General features: G+C 38.4%; 1 protein-coding gene across 1 annotated transcript; it reads right to left on the reverse strand.

The window, feature by feature from the left end:
• Positions 1 to 20,434: 20,434 nt before the first annotated feature.
• On the reverse strand, positions 20,435 to 21,166 carry LOC142651651 (olfactory receptor 6C3-like). Its single transcript, XM_075826658.1, has one exon. The coding sequence runs from the start codon at positions 21,164 to 21,166 to the stop codon at positions 20,435 to 20,437; it is 732 nt and encodes a 243-aa protein (XP_075682773.1).
• Positions 21,167 to 21,448: the final 282 nt, after the last annotated feature.

Genomic DNA, 21,448 nt, shown 5'->3' on the forward strand with positions numbered 1-21,448 from the left:
CATATGTGGTCATAAAAGGCTGTTTGGACACACAGCAGGACTCAGAATGGAAAGAGCGCCATTTGGCTTTTGAAGTTCAAATTTAGCATGAATGGTTTGCGGAGGCCATCTCGCATTTACAAAGCCCCTGAGAGGACAAAACAGTGGAAACCCCCCACAAGTGACCCCATTTTGGAAACTACACCTCTTGAGGAAATTATCTAGGGGTATATTGAGCATTTTGACCCCACAGGTGTTTCATAGATTTTATTAGGATTGGGCAGTGAAAATAAAAACAATCCCTTATAGTACGGAAATACCCCATTGTTGCCATAAACTGCTGTTTGGGCACACGGCAAAGATCAGAAGGGAAGGAGCGCCATTTGGCTTTTGGAGTACAGATTTTGCTGGATTGATTTCTTGGCACCATGTCACTTTTGCAAAGCCCCTAAGGTACCAGTACAGTGGAAACTACCCAAAAGTGACTCCATTCATGAAACTACATCACGTTAAGAATTAATCTAGGGGTGTAGTGAGCATTTGGACCTCCACAGGTGTTTCATAGACTTTATTATAATTGGGCAGTGAAAATAAAAACATCCCTTTTCTTCAATAAGACGTAAATTTAGCTAAACTGTTGTTTTCTTTCAACAAATAATGGAAAAAAAGAACCCCAACATTTGCTAAGCAATTTCTCCCTACTACGGCAATACCCCATTTGTGGTCATAAACTGCTGTTTGGGCACACGGCAGGGCTCAGTAAGGAAGGAATGCAATTTGGAGTGCAGATTTTGCTGGATTGGTTTCTGGGCGCTATGTCGCATTTGAAAAGCCCCTGTAGGACCAAAACAGTGGAAACCCCCCAGAACTGACACCATTTTGGAAACTACACCCCTCAAGGTATGCACCTAGGGGTTTAGTGAGCATATTTACTCCACAGGTGTTTTGCAGAAATTAGTGTGCACTCGATGTTGCAGAGTGAAAATTAGATTTTTTGCATAAATATGCCATTATTTGGTGCCCAGCTTGTGCCACCATAACAAGACAGCTCTCTAATTATTATGTTGTGTTTCCCGGTTTTAGAAACACCCTACATGTGGACCTAATCTTTTGCCTGGACATTTGACCAGGCTAAGGAGTGAAAGAGTACCATGCGAAGTTGAGGCCTAATTTGGCAATTTACAAAGTATTGGTTCACAATTGCAGGGCTCTGATGTGAAATAATAAAAGAAACACCTGAGAAGTGACCCCATTTTGGAAACTACACCCCTCAAGGCATTTACTAAGGGGTGTAGTGAGCATTTTCACCACACAGATCCCTTCCATAAATGATTGCGCTGCAAATGGTGCATTTTTCCATAGATATGCCATTTCAATGGTAAATATGTCGTGTTCAGCTTGTGCCACTGGAGACACACACCCCAAAAAATGTAAAAGGGTTCTTCCGGGTTTGGAGTTTTACTGGTATTTTAGTTTACAATGTGAGGGCATATGTAAGCTGGGCAGAGCACATCAGGGGCATAGTCAGGTGCTATAATAATGGGGTAAAATAATCCCTAGATGTGTGTTATGCTGTGAAACAATCCTTTACGCACATGCCAGTGTCGCACTGATAAATTATGTCCTCACTTATCCCACTTTTTGTACACACTCTACACCTTTGCAGTTTAGGGAATTTTACTGGGAAAGTGTTGACCTGGTATAATACGGGCACCCTTGCTTCCAGCAGATATGTTTGGGTCCTACCCTTCCTGGTTCCCTAATTTTAGGGCCTTAATAAATGACCTTTTGAAACAGAAGAAATGTTCCCCTCGGGCCTGCATAACTGCATATTTTTCTTTCCTGACTTATTGGAGCCTTAACTAATTAATTTTTTCATAGACATAGTGGCATGAGGGCTGTTTTTTTCCGGTACGCGCTGTAGTTATTATTGGTACAATTTTTGGAAACTTGTCACTTTTTGATCACTTTTTATCCTACTTTTTGGGAGGCAAGGTGACCAAAAACCAGCAATTCTGGCATAGTTTCTTATGCCATTCACCATGTGTTTTAAATTACATGTTAAGTTTAATCTGCGGGCCAGTACGATTCCGGTGATACCAAATTTATAGCACTTTTTTATGGTTTACAACTTTTTGCTAAATAAAATTACTTTTGTAAAAGTAATGTAATTTTTCTGTCGCCATGTTGTAAGAACCATAACTTTTACATTTTTTCATTGACTGAGGGCTTGTTTTTTGAGAGACGAGTTATAGTTTTTATAGGTATCATTTTTGGATACATGCGACTTTTTGATCACTTTTTATTCAAATTTTTGTAGGGCAAAAAGACCAAAAAAATGAAATTCTGTCATATTTTTTTACGGGTTTTTTCACGCTGTTCACAGTGTGGAATAAATAACATAAAATTTGCATAGCTCAGTCCGTTACGGACGCGGCAATACCAAATATGTATGGTTTATTACATTTTTTCAATAATAAAGGACTTGATAAGTGAAAAAGGGCAATTGTATTTTATTACTTATAACTTTTATTATATTTTTGACAACTTTTTTTTCACTTTTTTTTACACTTTTCTTTAGGAGACTTGAAGGTCCAATGGTCATATTTTTTTCCTAATACATTGTACCCATGTAGTGCAATGTATTAGATCTGTCAGTTATTCACTGACAGCAAGCCGATTATACGGGCGGTGCCTAATCGGCTTCCGTAATGGCAGAGCAGAAGGCCATTGTTAGGCCGGAATCGTAGCTAGCTCTGGTTCCTGCGGTTACAGGTGGATGTGAGCTGTAACATACAGCTGACATCCACCGCTGATGATGCCGGTTCAGCACAGGCGGCTACGGAAGCCTTTTAGGCCCCGCCTTCAGTCGGATCATGAAAGTCTTCCATACTAGTTCCATACTAGGCATACTGGGAGGCCAGTGTTAGGCCTCTGGTTGCCTTTGCAGATTTCATTGCTGGGGTGTCGATGAGCTGCAAACACCTTAAATGTAGCGATCGTTTTTGACCGATGCATTTAAGAGGTTAATGGCAGGGATCGGAGTAAACTTTGGTACTCGCCACTACCCGAGGGTATCATCTATAACTTGCAGCCAATACTCGGGGCTGGTGGCACCGACGGTGTCCACCTTTTGTCGAATGGATAAGGGCAAAATGCGGGAAGTTCTAGCTTTCCATGACGTATCCATACGACAAATGTCAGGAAGGGGTTAATTCAGCAAGAACCCTTTGGCATCAAAATTCTCACTATACCCCTAGATAATTCCTCAAGGGGTGTAGTTTCCCAAATGGAATCACTTTTGGGGTGTTTTCACTAAACTAGTACTACAGGGGCTCAGCAAATGTGACATAGCACCCAGAAACCATTCCAAAATCCAAATGATGCTCCTTCCCTTCTGAGCCCTACCGTGTGTCAAAACAGCAGTTTATTACCACATATGGGGTATTGTTTTACTCGGGAGAAATTGTTTTACAAACGTTGTGGTGCTTTTTCTTCTTTAGTCTTTGTGTAAATAAAATTAAATTAGCTAAACCTACATTTTCTTTGAAAAAATTTAGGTTTTCATTTTCACGGCCAACTTCCAATAATTTCTGAAAGAAATCTCTGGGGTCAAAATGTTCACTATGCCTCTAAATAATTTCCTCAAGGGGTTTTGTTTAAAAAATGGGGTCACTTGGGAGGGTTTTTACTGTTTTGTCTCCTCAGGGTCTTTGCAAATGCGACATGGCCTCCGCAAACCATTCCTGCTAAATTTGAACTCCAAAAGCCAAATTGTGCTCCTTCCCTTCTGAGCACTACTGTGTGTCAAAACAGCAGTTTATGACCACATATGAAGTATAGCTTTACTCAGGAGAAATAGCTTTACAAAATTTGTGGTGATTTTTCTGCTTTAGTTCTTGTGAAAATGAAAAAAAAAATTAGCTAAGCCTACATTTTCTTTGAAAAAATTTATATTTTCATTTTCACGGTCTAATTCCAATAATTTCTTCAAAAAACCTGTGAGGTCAAAATGCTTACTATACCCCTAGATCATTTCCTCAAGGGGTGTAATTTCCAAAATGGGGTCACTTTTGAGGGATTTACACTGTTTTGGCACTGAAAGAGCTCTTTAAACCTGACATGGTGCCTAAAATATATCCTAATAAAAAGGAGGCCCCAAAATCCTCTAGGTGCTCCTTTGCTCCTGAGGTCTGTGTTTCAGTCCAGTAGCACACTAGGTCCACATGTGGGATATTTCCTAAAACGGCAGAATCTTGGAAATAAATATTGAGTTGTGTTTCTCAACACCTTCTGTGTTACAAAAAAAATGGATTAAATATGAATTTCTGCAAAAAAGAAATTTAATTTGTAAATTTCACCTCTACTTTGCTTTAATTCTTGTGAAACGCCTAAAGGGTTAAGAAACTTTCTATATGCTGTTTTGAATAATTTGAGGGGTGCAGTTTTCAAAATAGGGTGACTTATTGGGGGTTTCTAATATATATGGCCCTCAAAGCCACTTCACATCTGAACTGGTCCCTGAAAAAATAGCTTTTTGAAATTTTCTTGAAAATGTGAGAAATTGCTGCTAAAGTTCTTAGCCTTGTAATGTCGTAGAATGATGCTAAAAAAATGATGCCAATCTAAAGTAGACATATGGGGGTATATTAATTAGCAACAATTTTGTGTGGTATAACTGTTTGTCTTACTAGCAGATACATTCAAATTTAGAAAAAGGCTAATTTTTGCCATTTTCCGCTAAATTTTGGTGTTATTCACAAACAAATACTGAATGTATTGCGCAAATTTTGCCAGTAACATAAAGTCCAATGTCTCACGAGAAAACAGTCTTAGAATCAATTGGATCGGTTATATCATTCCGAAGTTATTGCCATATAAATTGAAACATGTCAAATTTTAAAAATGAGGCTCTGTCAGGAAGGTCAGAAGTGGCTAGGGGTTAACCCCTTCCCGACCACCCCACGTAGATTAATGGGCTACAGCACTGGTCCTTGTGCCTGCAGCCCTTTAATCTACGTGTGCTCCTAACAGAGCACACAGGCGCTCCCCGCAGCCCGGCATCTCCCAGTACGGGCTGCTACTAGCAGCCTTAGGCCTCATGCACACGAACGTAAAAACGCCCGTAATTACGAGCCGTAATTACGTGCCATAATTATGGGCCCATAGACTTCTATTGGCCACGGGTACCTTCCCGTATGCTTACGGGAAGGTGCCCGTGCTGTTGAAAAATATAGAACATGTCCTATTTCAGGCTGTAATAACGGCACGGGCAGGCCCATAGAAGTCTATGGGGCTCCCGTAATTACGGGTGGCTACGTGTGTGCGACATCAGGAGATAGTCACTGTCCAGGTTGCTGAAAGAGTTAACTGATCGGCAGTAGCTCTTTCCACTGGAGTTAAAAGTATTAAAAGTTAACTTACCCAGAACTCTTCTTTTTCTTCTTCCTCGTCCAGTCCGGACTCCCGGAATGACGTTTCATCCCATGTGACCGCTGCAGCCAATCACAGCCCAATCACAGGCTGTAGCGGTCACATGGACTGCCGCGTCATCCAGAGAGGTCGGACTGGATGTCAAAAGAGGGACGCATCACCAAGACAACGGCTGGGGTACTTATGAACGTTTTTTTACTTTAAAACGCTGCTCAAACTTTACCCGATAGGGCTGCCCCTTCTCTCTATCCTGATAGAGAGAAGGGGCTGCCGATTAGTGCAGAGAAAACGGGTCCGTAAATATGGGTGGAATACTGGTGACACCGGACCCGTATTTACGGGCACGGGTCCGTAAATACTGGTGGAATACAGGTTGAATACGTGTGACAAAGGACCCGTATTTACGCCAGTATTTACGTGAGGGAAAAAATAAGTTTGTGTGCATGGGGCCTTAGTACTGGGGGAAAACATTGGGTTGGATCACAGCGGTGATCTGACCCGATTAACCCCTTAAATACGGCAGTCAATAGCGACTGACGCATTTAAGTTGTTACAACAACATCGGCACCCCGCTACGCGTTTGCGGGGGTCCGATTGTTGTTATGGCAACCGGAAGCCTAAAAAAGGATTCCGGTCTACCATCCATGGAAGGCAATTAGGTCCTGCCAGAGGCAGGATCTAATATGCCTTCTATCAGTGTGAAACTGAGAGGTATAATACCCTGCAATACATAAATATTGCAGGGTATTATAACAACGATCCAACAATTGGATCTTCAAGTCCCTAGTGGGACTAGAAAAAAAAAAGGCCAAAAAAGTTCCAAAAAATGTACAAATGTAAAAAAGTAAAATTTCAATATAATAAAATTAAAAATAGCCATTTTTCCCTTTATAAAGTCCTTTATTAAAATAAAAAAATGAAAAAATAAAAAATATGCATAATTTGTACCGCCGCATCCGTAACGGTCTGAACTAAAGAAATGTAATGTAATTTATCCCGCACGGTGACCGTCATAAAAAAAATAAAAAAACAATACCAGAATCACTATTTTTAGTCACTTCAGGTCCCACAAAATTGAATAAATAGGGATCAAAAAGTCGCATGTTCTCAAAAATGGTACCAATAAAAACTACAGTTTGTTCTGAAAAAACCAAGCCCTCACACAGCTTTCTTGATGGAAAAATAAAAAAGTTGGGGCTCTTAGAATATGGCGACACAAAAACAAAATATTTTTTTTAAAACCGTGATTTTATCGTGCAAACACCGTAAAACATAAAACAAACTATATACGTATGGTATCGCCATAATCGCATCGACCCACAGAATAAATTAAATATGTCATTTATAGCGCACGATGAACGCTGTAAAAAAAAAACAATAAAAAACTATAGAAGTTTTCACGGTCTAATTACACTAAATTCAGCAAAAAAAAAAAAACCTATGGTATCAAAATGCTCGCTATACCCCTAGATAAATTATTTTTAGGGCTGTAGCTTCCCAAATGGGGTCACTTCTGGTGGATGTCCATTGATTTGGTCCTGCAGGAGCTTTGCAAATGCGACATGACACCAGAAAACCAATCCAGCAAACTTGAGCTCCAAAAGCCAAATAGCGCTCCTTCCCTTCTGAGCCCTACCGTGTGTCCAAAAAGCTGTTTATTACCACATATGGGGTATTGCCGTAATCAGGAAAAATTGCTTTAAAAATCTTGGGGTGCTTTTTCTTCTTTATTCCTTGTAAAAGTTCTACGTTTTATTGGAAAAAAATTTGATTTTCATTTTTACGGATGAATTCCATTAAATTCAGCAAAAAACCTGTTGGGTTAAAATGCTCTATACCCCCTTATAAATTCCTTGAGGGGTGTAGCTTGCCAAATTGTGTATTTTTGGGGGTGTTTCCACTATTTTGGCCCCACGAGACCTCTTCAAACCTGACATGGCGCCTAAAATATATTCTAATAAAAAGGAGGCCCCAAAATCCTCTAGGTGCTCCTTTGCTTGTGAGGTCATTTGGGATATTTCTAAAAACTGCAGAATCTGGGCAATATATATTGAGTTGCGTTTCTCTGGTAAAACCTTTTGTGTTACAGAAAAAAATTAAATGGATTTTCTGACAAAAAAAAAAAGAAATTTGTAAATTTCCCCTCTACTTTGCTTTAATTCCTGTGAAACACCTAAAGGGTTAAGAAACTTTCTAAATACTGTTTTGAAAACTTTGAGGGGTGCAGATTTTAAAATTGGGTGACTTATGGGGGTTTCTAATATATAAGGCCCTCAAAGCCACTTCAGAAGTGAACTGGTACCTATAAAAATAGGTTTTGGAAATTTTATTGAAAATGTAAGAAATTGCTGCTATAGTTCTAAGCCTTGTAACATCCTAGAAAAAAAAAACAGGATGTTCAAAAAACAATGCCAACATAAAGTAGACATATGGGAAATGTTAATTGGTAACTATTTTGTGTGGTATTGCTATCTGTTTTACAAGCAATTTTTGCAAATTTTCTCAAGATTTTGGTGTTTTTCACAAACAAATACTGAACTTATTGATCAAATTTTTCCACTAACATAAAGTACAGTATGTCATGAGAAAACAATCTCAGAATCGCTTGGATATGTAAGAGCATTCCCAAGTTATTACCACATAAAGTGACATGTCAGATTTGAAAAAAATTGGTTGCGCCCTTAAGGCCAAAACAGTCTCAGTGCTGAAGGGGTTAAACTAGGCTAGCAATGAAAATCTGGTAAACTATACAATGTCATCCTCGGTAAATCTATTCTCTCCTTCCCATTGTTTCTTTCCCAATTGTATGGATGGTTAGATTACACCCTTCTTCCTCCTTACACTTCATCTGCCTGGTCAAAACATCCAGGCAACTTTCAAAGACAATAATCTTTCTGTCGTTGACTATTTTTATAACATTCGGAACTGTAATAGTTCGAGAAGATGCAATGTTAGAATCAATAAATTACTGTAAAGTACTTTGATTGGACGAGTAGTGTCTTACCATCAAAGGATTGTAAGAGTTGCCTTTTGGGCCGAAGTGGCTCATATTCCTCAGTAACACCTGACGAAGGAAAAATATATAGTCATCATCATTACTGTCTTACTGGTTGAATAGAAGAACATAAGCTTTCTAGAGCTCATTCTATAATGTTTCTAACAGTACTTGGAACATTTGTAAGGCCCGTTAATGGTGTTAAATGACTAGCAATGTTTGACTCTTATGTCACCAGGCAATTATCCTGCATTCTTTGATCTATTTCTTTACATTGTAGAATAAATTATTTTTTTTAATTAAAATTACTTTGGGATGATGCATCAGCAAAGGTCTTCAAGGGACAATGATGCTTGATGATCTTTGCTGCTCTTGCCCATAATTTTTATCTATTTCAAATGATTCTGTAGTATTCTCTGAGAATTCATTGTTACAAATGTTACATGTAGAATATTATGGTTCTGATCAGTGGTGGTCCATTCTCTTTTCCGCTTGAAGGTTTTAATTTTGGTTAGGTGAGCTAGAATTTTTTTGGATAGAATTGGTCACTGTGAGGAATATGGTTGGGATGGCATTTAAACAAAGGATTTGTTCCCCTGCATTCACTATGAAGCTATCTTCGATAAAATTTAACAACTAATCAATACTTGTAGTTTTTGCGCTTCAATTTTCTTTGGCTAGAACATCCACTTTATGGAATTTGGCATTTAGTTGTCTCAACCATTCTTTGATTCGTTCACGACAATTTGGACAACAATGACATTTTATTTTGAAGACATTTTTATTACGATGGGGGTGAAAAAAACGTACAAAACTTAAGACTGACTAAAAACATAGTGTTAGAGTAACCATTACATCATTACCCCTTGATAAAGTTACATGCGAAACACGAGTCGGGGCATTTCTTCTGAGCAACTTGACTACACCACTCTTATGGGTAAGGCGCTTTGCTTTTGATACCTAGATGGACCCTGTTTGCTAGTATTTTTTCATCTGGGGAACTGCACGATTGGCAGATAACTTTACATTTCTCCATTTAGATGTAACTGTGTTTTTTACGCATTACTTTCTTTTTCTGTGGACATGCCATTTATAACTCTGCTTTGTATATTTTACACTAATATGAACGACATTTTCTACTCTTGACATGTAATAAGATATCCACCTGTTCTTGAGAGGGCATTGTTTCACTGTGATTTGTTACATTTGCTAACATTTTCTCCTTTTACTTCTGTCGCATCAGCATTGCTACCATTTGGTCATTTGTATACTTAATAGTGGCTCACATACAGTTAAATCCATCTTTGGATCCTCTGTATTTTTATATTTTTATATTGTCCATTTACGTATATCAATAAAGATTTACATTTTTTATTTTCATATCATAATAGTTCATGACTCCTGGTTCTCTTTTGTGTATATGTTGACAATTGTGGAGTTTCTATTTTCTTGACCTATGGAGGTGTTAAGTTGTACTTAAAAAACACCTAGCCACTTTACCTAGTTTCCTTGTGAGACTAATATTTATTATAGTTACATAGTTTGTACGGTTGAAAAAAGAAATATGTCCATCAAGTTCAACCAAGGGATGGGAAGAAGAGAAGGGATGAAACAAATAGTCTACATAGTGACATAGGAGCTGATATTTTTTAGTTCTAGAAAATTATCTAAGCCTTTTTTAAAGCCAACTACTGTCCCTGCTGTGACCAGCTCCTGCGGTAGACTATTCCACAGATTTTCAGTTCTCACAGTAAAGAACGCTTGTCGCCTCTGGAGATTGAACCTTTTTTTCTCCATACGGAGTAAGTACCCCCTTGTCTTTTGAGTGGGTTTTACATAAAACAGGTTTTTACTATATTTCTTGTATGGGCCATTAATATATTTATATAAGCTAATAATGTCCGCCCTTAGTCGTCTATTTTCAAGGCTAAATAGGTTTAATTACTTTAACCCCTTCCCGCACCTTGGCGTAAATGCACGTCCAGGTGAGCAGTAACTTCGCGCACCTGGGCGTGCAGTTACGTCCGCGCTTTAACAGTTGACCGCCGCGCGGCGCTACACCGCAGTGGCGGTTAACTGTGCAGGGTGTCTGCCCTGCTCTCCCTGTTGCCGATCAGCGGCCTGTCGCCGCTGAAATCGGCAATTAACCCCTTCGATGCGGTGGTCGATTGCGATCACCACATTGAAGAGGTTTACAGCGATCGGCAGCCCCCCACATGCATTTGCGGGGGCTGGAGATTCTTATCATGGCAACCAGAGGCCAGGCAATGAACTCCGGGTTGCCATGTATGGAGGCCTCGGAGGAGCAGCCTCCGGCCGGTCCTCCGATTCTTCCTGTCAGTGTGACAGTTACGTCACAATGACAGTTAGAACACATTACACTACGTGTATAGTGTAATGTGTTCTAGCAGTGATCAGAGCTGCAAGTCTAGGTGTCCCCTAGTGGGACAAGTGAAAAAAGTAAAAAAAAGATAATAAAAATGTCTTTAAAAAGTGTAAAAATAAAAGTTAGAAGTGACATAAACAAAGAATGCTTTTTTTCCTATAATATGTCTTTTATTATAGGAAAAAAAGCAACACGTTAAAAAAAGTACACATATTTGGTATTACCGCGTTCGTAACGACCCCATCTATAAAACTGTAGTATTATTTTTCCTGCACGGTGAACACCGCAAAACGAAATAAACGAAAAACAGTGCCCGAATCATAATTTTTTGGTTACCAACCCTCCCAAAATATACAATAAAAAGTGATCAAAAAGTCGCAAGTACGCCAAAATGGTACCAATACAAACTACAACCCGTCCCGCAAAAAAACAAGCCCTTACACCGCTTTTTTGACTGAAAAATAAAAAAGTTATCGCTCTCAGAATATGGTGACACAAAAAATAATTTATTTTATAAAAAAGTGATTTTATTGCACAAACGCTGCAAAACATAAAAAAAATTATATACATATGGTATCGCCGTAATCGTATCGACCCGCAGAATAAAGTAAAATGGTGATTTATAGCCTAGAGTGAAGGCCATAAAAAAAAAGAATAAAAACATTGTCAGAATTGATGTTTTTTTGTCACCTTGCAAAAAAATGGAATAAAACGTGATCAAAAAAATTTCTGGTACCCCAAAATGGTACCAATAAAAACTACAGATTGTCCCGCAACGAATAAACCCTCACACAGCTCTGGTGGAGAAAAAATAAAAAAAGTTCTGGCTCTCAGAATATGGCGATGCTAAATGTGTAGAGTGTTCCAAAAGCAGATAAGATCTGGCGCCATTTATCAGTGCGACCCGGCCACATATCTTCGGATTGTTATTTAATTACTGCATTATTATACCCTCTTATTATACCCTGATGTACCCCGCACAGATAACATATGCCCCCACATTATAAACTGAAACACCAGTAAAACCCCAAACAGAACAACTACCAAGCTACATCTGCGCCCCAGAAGCCAAATGGCGCTCCCTCCCTTCTGAGCCCTGCAGCGTGCCTAAACACCAGTTTACGTCCACAGATATGGCATCGCCTTACCCGGGAGAACGCGGTTAATATTTCATGAGGTGTTTGTCTTCAGTGGCACAAACTGGGCATAACATGTAGTGCACTAAAATGGCATATGAGTGGAAACTTTAAATTTTTACTCTGCACCATCCGCTGCACATTAACCCCTTCGCGCACCACGACATAGCATGTCTTAGTGTGGGGGGTGATGTATGGAGCATCTCACGTGAAAAATAAAGAATTTAAAATGGCAAAATCGCAGTTTTTTTGGTCACCTTCGCTCTACCTAAAAATGTAATAAAAAGTGCTCAAAAAGTTGTATGTACCAAAAAATGTCTTCATACCACTCTATTAACTAAAACATAAAAAAGTTATGGCTCTTGGAACGCGGGGAGGAAAAAACTAAAAATGAAAAGAAAAAAATGGATCAGTCCAGAAAGGGTTAATTACTTTCTAATGAAAAACCATTTATGACCACACGTGGGGTATTGCCGTACTCGGGAGAAATTGCTTTACAAATGTTGGGCAGCTTTTTCCCCCTTTATCCTTTGTGAAATTGAAAAAATGCAACATTTTAGTGGAAGAAATGTTGATATTCATTTTCACGGCCTAAGGGTATGTGCACACACACTAATTACGTCCGTAATTGACGGACGTATTTCGGCCGCAAGTACCGGACCGAACACAGTGCAGGGAGCCGGGCTCCTTGCATCATACTTATGTACGATGCTAGGAGTACCTGCCTCGCTGCAGGACAACTGTCCCGTACTATAATCATGTTTTCAGTACGGGACAGTTGTCCTGCAGCGAGGCAGGGACTCCTAGCATCGTACATAAGTATGATGCTAGGAGCCCGGCTCCCTGCACTGTGTTCGGTCCGGTAATTGCGGCCGAAATACGTCCGTCAATTACGGACGTAATTAGTGTGTGTGCACATACCCTAATTCTAATAAATCCTGCAAAAAACTTGTGGGGTATAAATGCTCACTATACCCCTAGATAGATTCGTTAAGTGGTGTAATTTCCACTTTTGGGGGGTTTCCACTGTTTTGGCCTCTCAGGGGCTTTGCAAATGTGACATGGCACCCAAAAACCATTTCAGCTAAATTTTAGCTCCAAAAGCCAAATAGCGCTCCTTCCCTTCTGAGCCTTGCTGTGGGTCCAAACAGCAGTTTATTACCACATATGGCATATTTCCGTAATCGGGAGAAATTGTTTTACAAATGTTGGGGTGCTTTTTCTCCTTTATTCCTCGTAAAAATTAAAAATGGCTACCTTTTTTCAGAAAAAAAGTAGATTTTTACATTTACAGAATAATTCCAATGAATTCAGCAAAACAACTTTGGGGTCAAAATGCTAACTTTACCCCTAGAAAAATTTATTGATGAGTGTAGTTTCCAAAATGGGATCACTTTCCGGGGGTTTCCACTATTTTGTTCCCTCCAGTGCATTTCAAACGTGACACGGCACTGAAAACTATTCCAGCAAAATCAGAATTTCAAAATCCAAATGGTGCTCCTTCCCTTCTGAGTCCTGCTGTGGGTCCAAACAGCAGTTTATTACCACATATGGGGTATTGCTATAATCGAGAGAAATTGCTTTATATATGTTGGGGTGTTTTTTCTCTTTTATTCCTTGAAAAAATTAAAAATGTCTAAGTTTTTTCAGAAAAAAAAAGTAGATTTTCATCTTCACATACTAATTCAAATAAATTTAGCAAAAAAACTGTGGGTTCAAAATGCTAACTATACCCCTAGATAAATTCCCTGAGGGGTGTAGATTACAAAATGAGGTCACTTTTGGGGGTCTTTATTGTTTTGGCCCCACAAGACCTCTTCAAACCTGACATGGTACCTAAAATATATGCTAAAAAAAGGAGGCCCCAAAATCCACTAGGTGTTCCTTTGCTTCTGAGGCCGGTGTTTCAGTAAATTAGCACACTAGGACCACATGTGGGATATTTATAAAAACTGCAGAATCTGGGCAATAAATAATAAGTTACATTTCTCAAGTAAAACCTTCTGTGGTATAGAAAAAAATGTATTACAAATGAATTTTGTAAAAAAAAAAAAAAATTTGTAACTTTCACCTCTACTTTGCTTTAACTCCTGTGAAACGCCTAAAGGGTTAAAACACTTTCTGAATGCAGTTTTGAATACTTTGAGGGGTGCAGGTTTCAAAATGGGGTGATTTATGGGGACTTTCTAATATATAAGGCCCACAAAGCCACTTCACAACTGAACTGGTCCTTGTAAAAATCGCCTTTTGAAATTTTCTTGAAAATATGAGAAATTGCTGCTAAAGTTCGAAGTCTTGTAAAGTCCTAGAAAAATAAAAGAATGTTCAAAAAATGATGCCAAACTAAAGTAGACATATGGGAAATGTTAACTCGTAAGTATTTTGTGTGGTATTACTATCTGTTTTACAAGCAAATACATTTAAATTTAGAAAAATTCTAATTTTTGCAAATTTTCTACAAATCTTGGTGTTTTTTACAAATAAATATTGAATTTGTCAACCAAATTTTTTCACTATCATAAAGTACAATATGTCACGAGAAAACATTCTCAGAATCGCTTGGATAGGTAAAAGCATTCCGGAGTTATTACCACATAAAGTGACACATGTCAGATTTGAAAAATCGGCTTCGTCCTGAAGGCCAAAACAGGCTCAGTCCTGAAGGGGTTAATCATTGATCAAAACTTAGATTCTCCATGCCCCTTAATAGTTTAGTTGCTCTTCTTTGTATTTTTTCCAACTCCAGGGCATCCTTTTTATAAACTGTAGCCCAAAACTGAACTGCATATTCCAGATGATGCGGAACTAATGTTTTGTAAAGTGGTAATATTATATCCCTGTCCTGCGAGTCCATACCTCTTTTAATACACGACAATATCTTGCAGGCCTTAGAAGCAGCTGATTGACATTGCATGTTGTTATTTAGTCTATGATCTACAAGTACACCCAGATCCTTCTCAACAAGTGACTCTCCCAGTATAGTTCCCCCTAGGACATATGATGCATGCAGATTGTTGGTACCCAGATGCATAACTTTATATTTATCTACATTAAACCTCATTTGCCAAGTGGATGCCCAAACACTCAGTGTGTCCAAATCGGCTTGTAATTTATGAACATCTTCTATAGACTGAACTATACTACATAGCTTGGTGTCATCTGCAAAAATAGAAACAATGTTATTAATCCCATCCTCTATATCATTAACCTCTTCACGCGCTGCGCTGCAACTGGGAGGGCTTGCTTTCCGCATCAGGACATACAGTTGCGGAGTATCTGTCCGCTGTCCCCAAATATATGCTGATTTCGGCAATTAACCCCAAAAACAGATTGTGTCCGCCGCATTTAAGGGGTTTGACACATCGGCAGCCCCCACGAAGTGATTGTGGAGGCTGCCGATGCTTGACGTGGCAATCGAAGGCCAGACAATGACCTCCGGGTTGCCATGTATGGAAGCCACGGAAGAGTAGCCTCCAGTCGGTCCTCCGAGGCTTCCTGTCAGTGTGACTGTCACGTCACAATGACAGTTGGAATACATTACACTACGTAGGTAGTGTAATGTACTCTAGCAGCGATCAAAGTTGCAGGTCCAAATGTCCCCTGGTGGGACAAGTAAAAAAAGTAAAAAAAAGTAGTAACATTTTTTTTAAAAAAGTGTAAAAATAAAAGTTATAAGTTATTTAAACAAAAAATGCTTTTTTCCTATAATAAGAGTTTCATTATAGAAAAAAAATAGAAACATTAAAAAAAGTACACATATTTGGTATCACCACGTTCGTAACAGCCCAAACTATAAAACTATAATGTTATTTTTCCCGCACGATGAACACCCCAAAAAAAATCAATAAAAAACTACACCGTAATCGCTATTTTTTGGTACCCACCCCTCCCAAAATAGAGAATAAAAAGTGATCAAAAAGTTGCATGTCCCTGAAAATAGTACCGATAAAAACTACAACCCGTCCCGCAAACAACAAGCCCTTACACAGCTTTTTTGATTAAAAAATAAAAAAGTTACGGCTCTCAGAATATGGTGACACAGAAAAATAAATAATTTTATAAAAAAGTTATTTTATTGCGCAAACGCTGCAAAACATAAAAAAAAACCTATATACAGTACATATAGTATTGCCGTAATCGTACCGACCCACAAAATAAAGTAAAACTGTCATTTATAGCAAACGCTGCAAACAATTAACTAAAAAACATTGTCAGAATTGCTTGTTTTTGGTCACCCGGCTTGCAAAAAAAATAGAATAAAAAGTGACAAAAAAAATTGCATGTACCCCAAAATGGTGCCAATGAAAACTACAGATCGCCCCGCAACAAATAAGCCCACACACAGCTCCAGTAGTGAAAAAATAAAAAAGTACTTATCGGATAAGATCGGGCGCCATTTATCAGTGTGACACCGGCCACATATCTATGAGTTATTATTTATTTTACGCATTATTATACCCTCTTATTATGCTCAGCTTACATATGCCCTCCACATTATAAACTGAAATACCAGTAAAACCCCAATCAGAACTATTACCAAGCAAAATAGGCGCTCCAAAAGCAAAATGGTGCTCACTCTCTTCTGAGCCCTTCAGCGTGGCCAAACAGCAGTTTGCGCCCACATATATGGCATCGCCATACCCGAGAGAACCCACTTAACGTTTTATGAGGTATTTGTACTTCAGTGGCACAAACTGGGCACTACATATTATGCACTAAAATGGCATACCAGTGGAAAATTGCAGTATTCACACCATCCGCTGTGCATTAAACCCTTTGCGCACTATGACTTAATAGATCGTCATGGTGCGGGGGTTGATGTATTGAGCGGGCTCACATGCTGGGCCCGCTCCATACGCTGCGGGTGTCAACTGTGTATTACAGCTGACACCCAGGACTAACGGACAGGAACAGTGATCGTGCGGTTACAGAAGCCTGTAAAAATAACAATATACTGCAATACATTAGTATTGCAGTATATTGTACCAGCGATCCAATGATCGCTGGTTCAAGTCCCCTAAGGAGACTAATAAAATGTGTAGAAGAATTCAAGTTATTAGTAGTGAGAAAGAAAAAAGTTTAAAGTTAAAAAAAATATATTTTCCCATTTTTCTTCTGAATAAATGTTTGTGGTATTGTTTGTCCATACCTGGATATTTTCATTAGATTTTTCTTTGTAAAAGTAGTATAATATAAAAAAAACGATATAAATTTGGTATCGCCGTAATTGTATTGAGCTGCAGAATAAAGTAAAGTTTTCATTTTTACCGCAAGGCGAAAGCTGTAAAAACGAAAACCCCAAAAATTGGAATCAGATTTTTTTTCCCATATCAGCCCGCAAAGAATTTTTTTTCAGTTTCCCAGTACATTTTATGGCTATTTAAATGGTGTCAATAGAAACTACAGCTCCTTCCGCAAGACATAATGTCTCACACCACTCTACTGACGGAAAAATAAAAAAGTTATGGCTCTAAGAACATGGGGAGTGAAAAACGAAAATAAGAAATAAAAAATGGATCAGTCCTGAAAGGGTTAATTCATTTCTAATAAAAAAAATGTATGACCCCATGTGGGGTATTTCCGTATTCGGTAGAAATTGCTTTACAAAAATTGGTTGTTTTTTTTCTCCTTTATGCCTTGTGAAAATGAGAAAATTCAACATTTTAGTGGAAAAAAATTGTGATATTATTTTTCGCGGCCTAATTCTAATAAATTCTACAAAAGACCCGTGGGGTCTAAATGCTCACTATACCCCTCGAAAAATTCCTTGAGGGGTGTTTCCAAAATGGGGTAACTTTGGAGCTTTCCCCTGTTTTGGTCCCTCCAGGGCATTGCAAACGCGACATGGCACCGAAAACCTCTCCAGCAAAATTTATAAATTTCACCTCTACTTTGCTTTAATTCCTGTGAAACGCCTAAAGGGTTAAAAAACTTTGTGAATGCTGATTCGAATACCTTGAGGGGTACAGTTTTCAAAATAGGGTGACTTCTGGGGATTTTCTAATATATAAGGCCTTTAAAGCCACTTCAGAAATGAACTGGTCCCTGAAAAAATGGCATTTTGAAATTTTCATTAAAATATGAGAAATTGCTGCTAAAGTTCTAAGCCTTGTAACGTCCTAGAAAAATAAAAGAACATTCAAAAAGCGATGCAAACATAAAGTTGACATATGGGAAATGTTAACTAGTAACTACGTTGCGTGGTATTACTATCTGTTTTACAAGCAGATACGTTTAAATTTAGAAAAATGCTCATTTTTTAAAAAAATTTCTAAATTTTGGTGTTTTTCAGAAATAAATACCGAAATTATCTACCAAATTTTTTCACTAACATAAAGTACAACATGCCACGAGAAAACAATCTCTGAATTGCTTGGATAGGTAAAAGCATACCGATGTTATTACCACATAAAGTAACACATGTCCGATTTTAAAAAATCGGCTGTGTCCTGAAGGCCAAAACAGGCTGGGTCCTGAAGGGGTTAATAAAAAAGTTGAATAATAGTGGTTCCAACACTGAGCCCTCAGGTACACCACTTATAACCGGGGACCATTCAGAGTCGGAATCATTGGCCACAACTCTTTGAATACGGTCCTTGAACCAATTACAAACTATACTTTCTAAACCTATAGATCTTAATTTATCCATTAGGCATCTATGAGGGACAGTGTCAAATGCCTTTGCAAAGTCCAAAAACACTATATCGACAGCGGCCCCTCTGTCTAGGCTTCTGCTCACCTCTTCATAAAAACAAATCAGGTTGGTTTGACAACATCTGCCCTTTGTAAATCCATGCTGGCTGTCACGTATAATACAATTTTTTGTCATATCATCTAGACCTAGAGCCCTTTTTAAAAATAGGGCCCATATTTGCCTTGCGCCAGTCCCTTGGCACTATATCAGTCACTAGAGAATCTCTGAATATTATGAAGAGGGAAACAGAAATAACTGAACTAAGTACTTTCAGAACACTTGGGTGTAACCCATCTGGTTCGGGGGCCTTGTGTACATTTATTTTATTTATCTTGGACCATGTCTACATTTAACCAATTCAGTATATTAATTGATTTATTAATAGGACTGGCACTGCCTACATGAGCAGCTCTTTCTTCTGTTGTATATACAGAGCTAAATAACTAGCTAACTAAATAAATAGCTAAATAATTTAATAACTCTGCCTTCTCTTGATCCCCTGTGACCAACTCCCCATTACCACTAGAAGTTTTTTAAAACACAACTAGTGTATTGTTGTACTGTGGAACAGGAAACAATCCCATTGCAACAGCAAATTGGGCTGTTAAACTTGCAAACTGTATTTTTGGACATCTTCTGATATCTTCAATCTTTGATGTTGGTTTGTGCATTCCCCTGAATTTTACTTACAAAAAATACACCTCTGTAACAAAAAATTTGGCTATAAATATTAATTGTAAATTATTTGCATTGCTTAGAAAGTTCTTCAAAGTAGAATTTCTAAGTAAAGATTCAAGCATACTACTCGCGATCAACTGTTAATTTGATATTTTCCAACAAGAAATTTGTCATGCGATCCTAGGGATTCCTAGTGGTATATGTGGTGCATAGATGTGAATCCATAATGCCAACCTACTTGCTCATTGCCTAGGGGGATATGTGTCGTATAGGGGAGAACCCATAATGCCAGCATACATGCTCATGCCTAGGGGATAGGTGGGTTATAGGGGAGGATCTAATAATGCCAGTCTACTTTCTCATCGCCTAGGGGGATATGTGGGGTATAGGGGAGTACCCATATTGCCAACCTACATGCTCATGTCTAGTGGTATATGTGGAGTATAGGGGAGAATCCATAAGGCCAGTCTACATGCTCATTACCTAGGAGGATATGTTTGGTATAGGGGCGAACTCATAATGCCAGCCTACTTGCTCATTGCCTAGGGAGACATGTTAAGTATAGGGAAGGAATCATAATGCCAGCCTACATACTAGTTGCCTAGGGGGATATGTTTGGTATAGGGAAGAACCTATAATGCCAGCCTACTTACTCATTGCTAAGGGATTTCTAGGTGGGTGTTTTTTACTGAAGGCAGTATCGCTGTTTGCTATAGGGTATGTCAGGACTTACCTGAATGCTGGCGATGCTGCTGCTGCTCCTATAAGCGAAATTTGCAGTCTGGATCTTCCTCTCTTCTCAATGTCACTTCTTCTCCTGCATTCTGAAGGGCAGAAGCTCCTGAAGTTACTGCTTTACACAGGTTGGTGTCGGATCAGCAGGTCTTCTACATCGCTGTAAGGCTGTCCGCTCTGATTGGACAGCATCACAGCAAAGCTCGAGGAAACACCTATTGACGAGAGATGAGGTGTAGCGGGACAATGGGGGTTCCTAAAAAAAATTTTTTTACAGCCCTGGAATTGGGAGTCAGCCTGATTTTATTGTAGATATCTATTCACAACATTTCTATTAATCCCTTGGTTTTCCTCAAAATAAAACAATAGTGACTTTTTTGTAGTGTTAACATGTTATTTTACTTCTTTTGATAGAGTATGATTAATAACATATCAATGAGTGATAGTCTAACATTCTGGTTTCTTAATGTGTAGATAAATGGATTTAGCAAAGGAACAACCACTGTATTCAGGATGGCAACTTCTTTATTAAATGTACCACCCTGACCAAGTGCTGGCTTTGCATATAAGAAAATACAGCTGCTATATATCAGAGTCACCACAATAGCATGTGAAGAACAAGTGGATAAAGCCTTTCCTCTTCCTTTAGCTGAATCAATTTTCAGTACTTCCAAAACTATCTTAAGATATGAGATGAGTGTCACAAGGATAGAAATATATAATGTGCATGCACCAGCAACTGATAGCAATTCAATCATAGTTGTATCTGTACAAGAATTTTTAAGAAGAGGACTTAAGTCACAAAAGAAATTGTCAATTAAATTATTACAAAACTTTAATTTCATTAGTAAAACAGAAGGCAAGGCAATGGTTAAAAAAGATCCAAGCCACACTCCAGCTATAAGACGAAGATACATAGGTCTGTGCATAATCATAGTGTAGCGCAGAGGGTGACATATTGCTATATATCGGTCAAAGGACATTACTGCAAAAAGTAGGAATTCTGCAGTCCCAACCAAGAAGTAAATATAGGATTGGGCGAGGCAAGATTCTAATGAAATGTGAACTCCTTGATGTACAAATCCCTTCAACATACCGGGTACAACAGTGTTAATAAAACAGATGTCCATGACAGCTAAATTACACAGGAAATAATACATAGGGAAGTGAAGTCTTGGGTCAGAGAAGACTAAGTATAAAATAATAACGTTGCCCATCAATGTGAAGGTGTAAGATAATAAAATTAAGTAGAACAAAAATATTTTTAAATGAGGCACCAAATGAAAACCCAACAGAATGAACTCTGTAACAATAGTGCTGTTCTTTGTATTGTTAAAAGAATATGCATGGCAAGAGTGACTGGAAGAAGATAGCATCATGTTATTATTTATATAGTAACAGCATTGCAGGAA

The sequence above is a fragment of the Rhinoderma darwinii genome, chromosome 1, assembly GCF_050947455.1.
Source record: "Rhinoderma darwinii isolate aRhiDar2 chromosome 1, aRhiDar2.hap1, whole genome shotgun sequence".
Classification (NCBI taxonomy): Eukaryota; Metazoa; Chordata; class Amphibia; order Anura; family Rhinodermatidae; genus Rhinoderma; species Rhinoderma darwinii.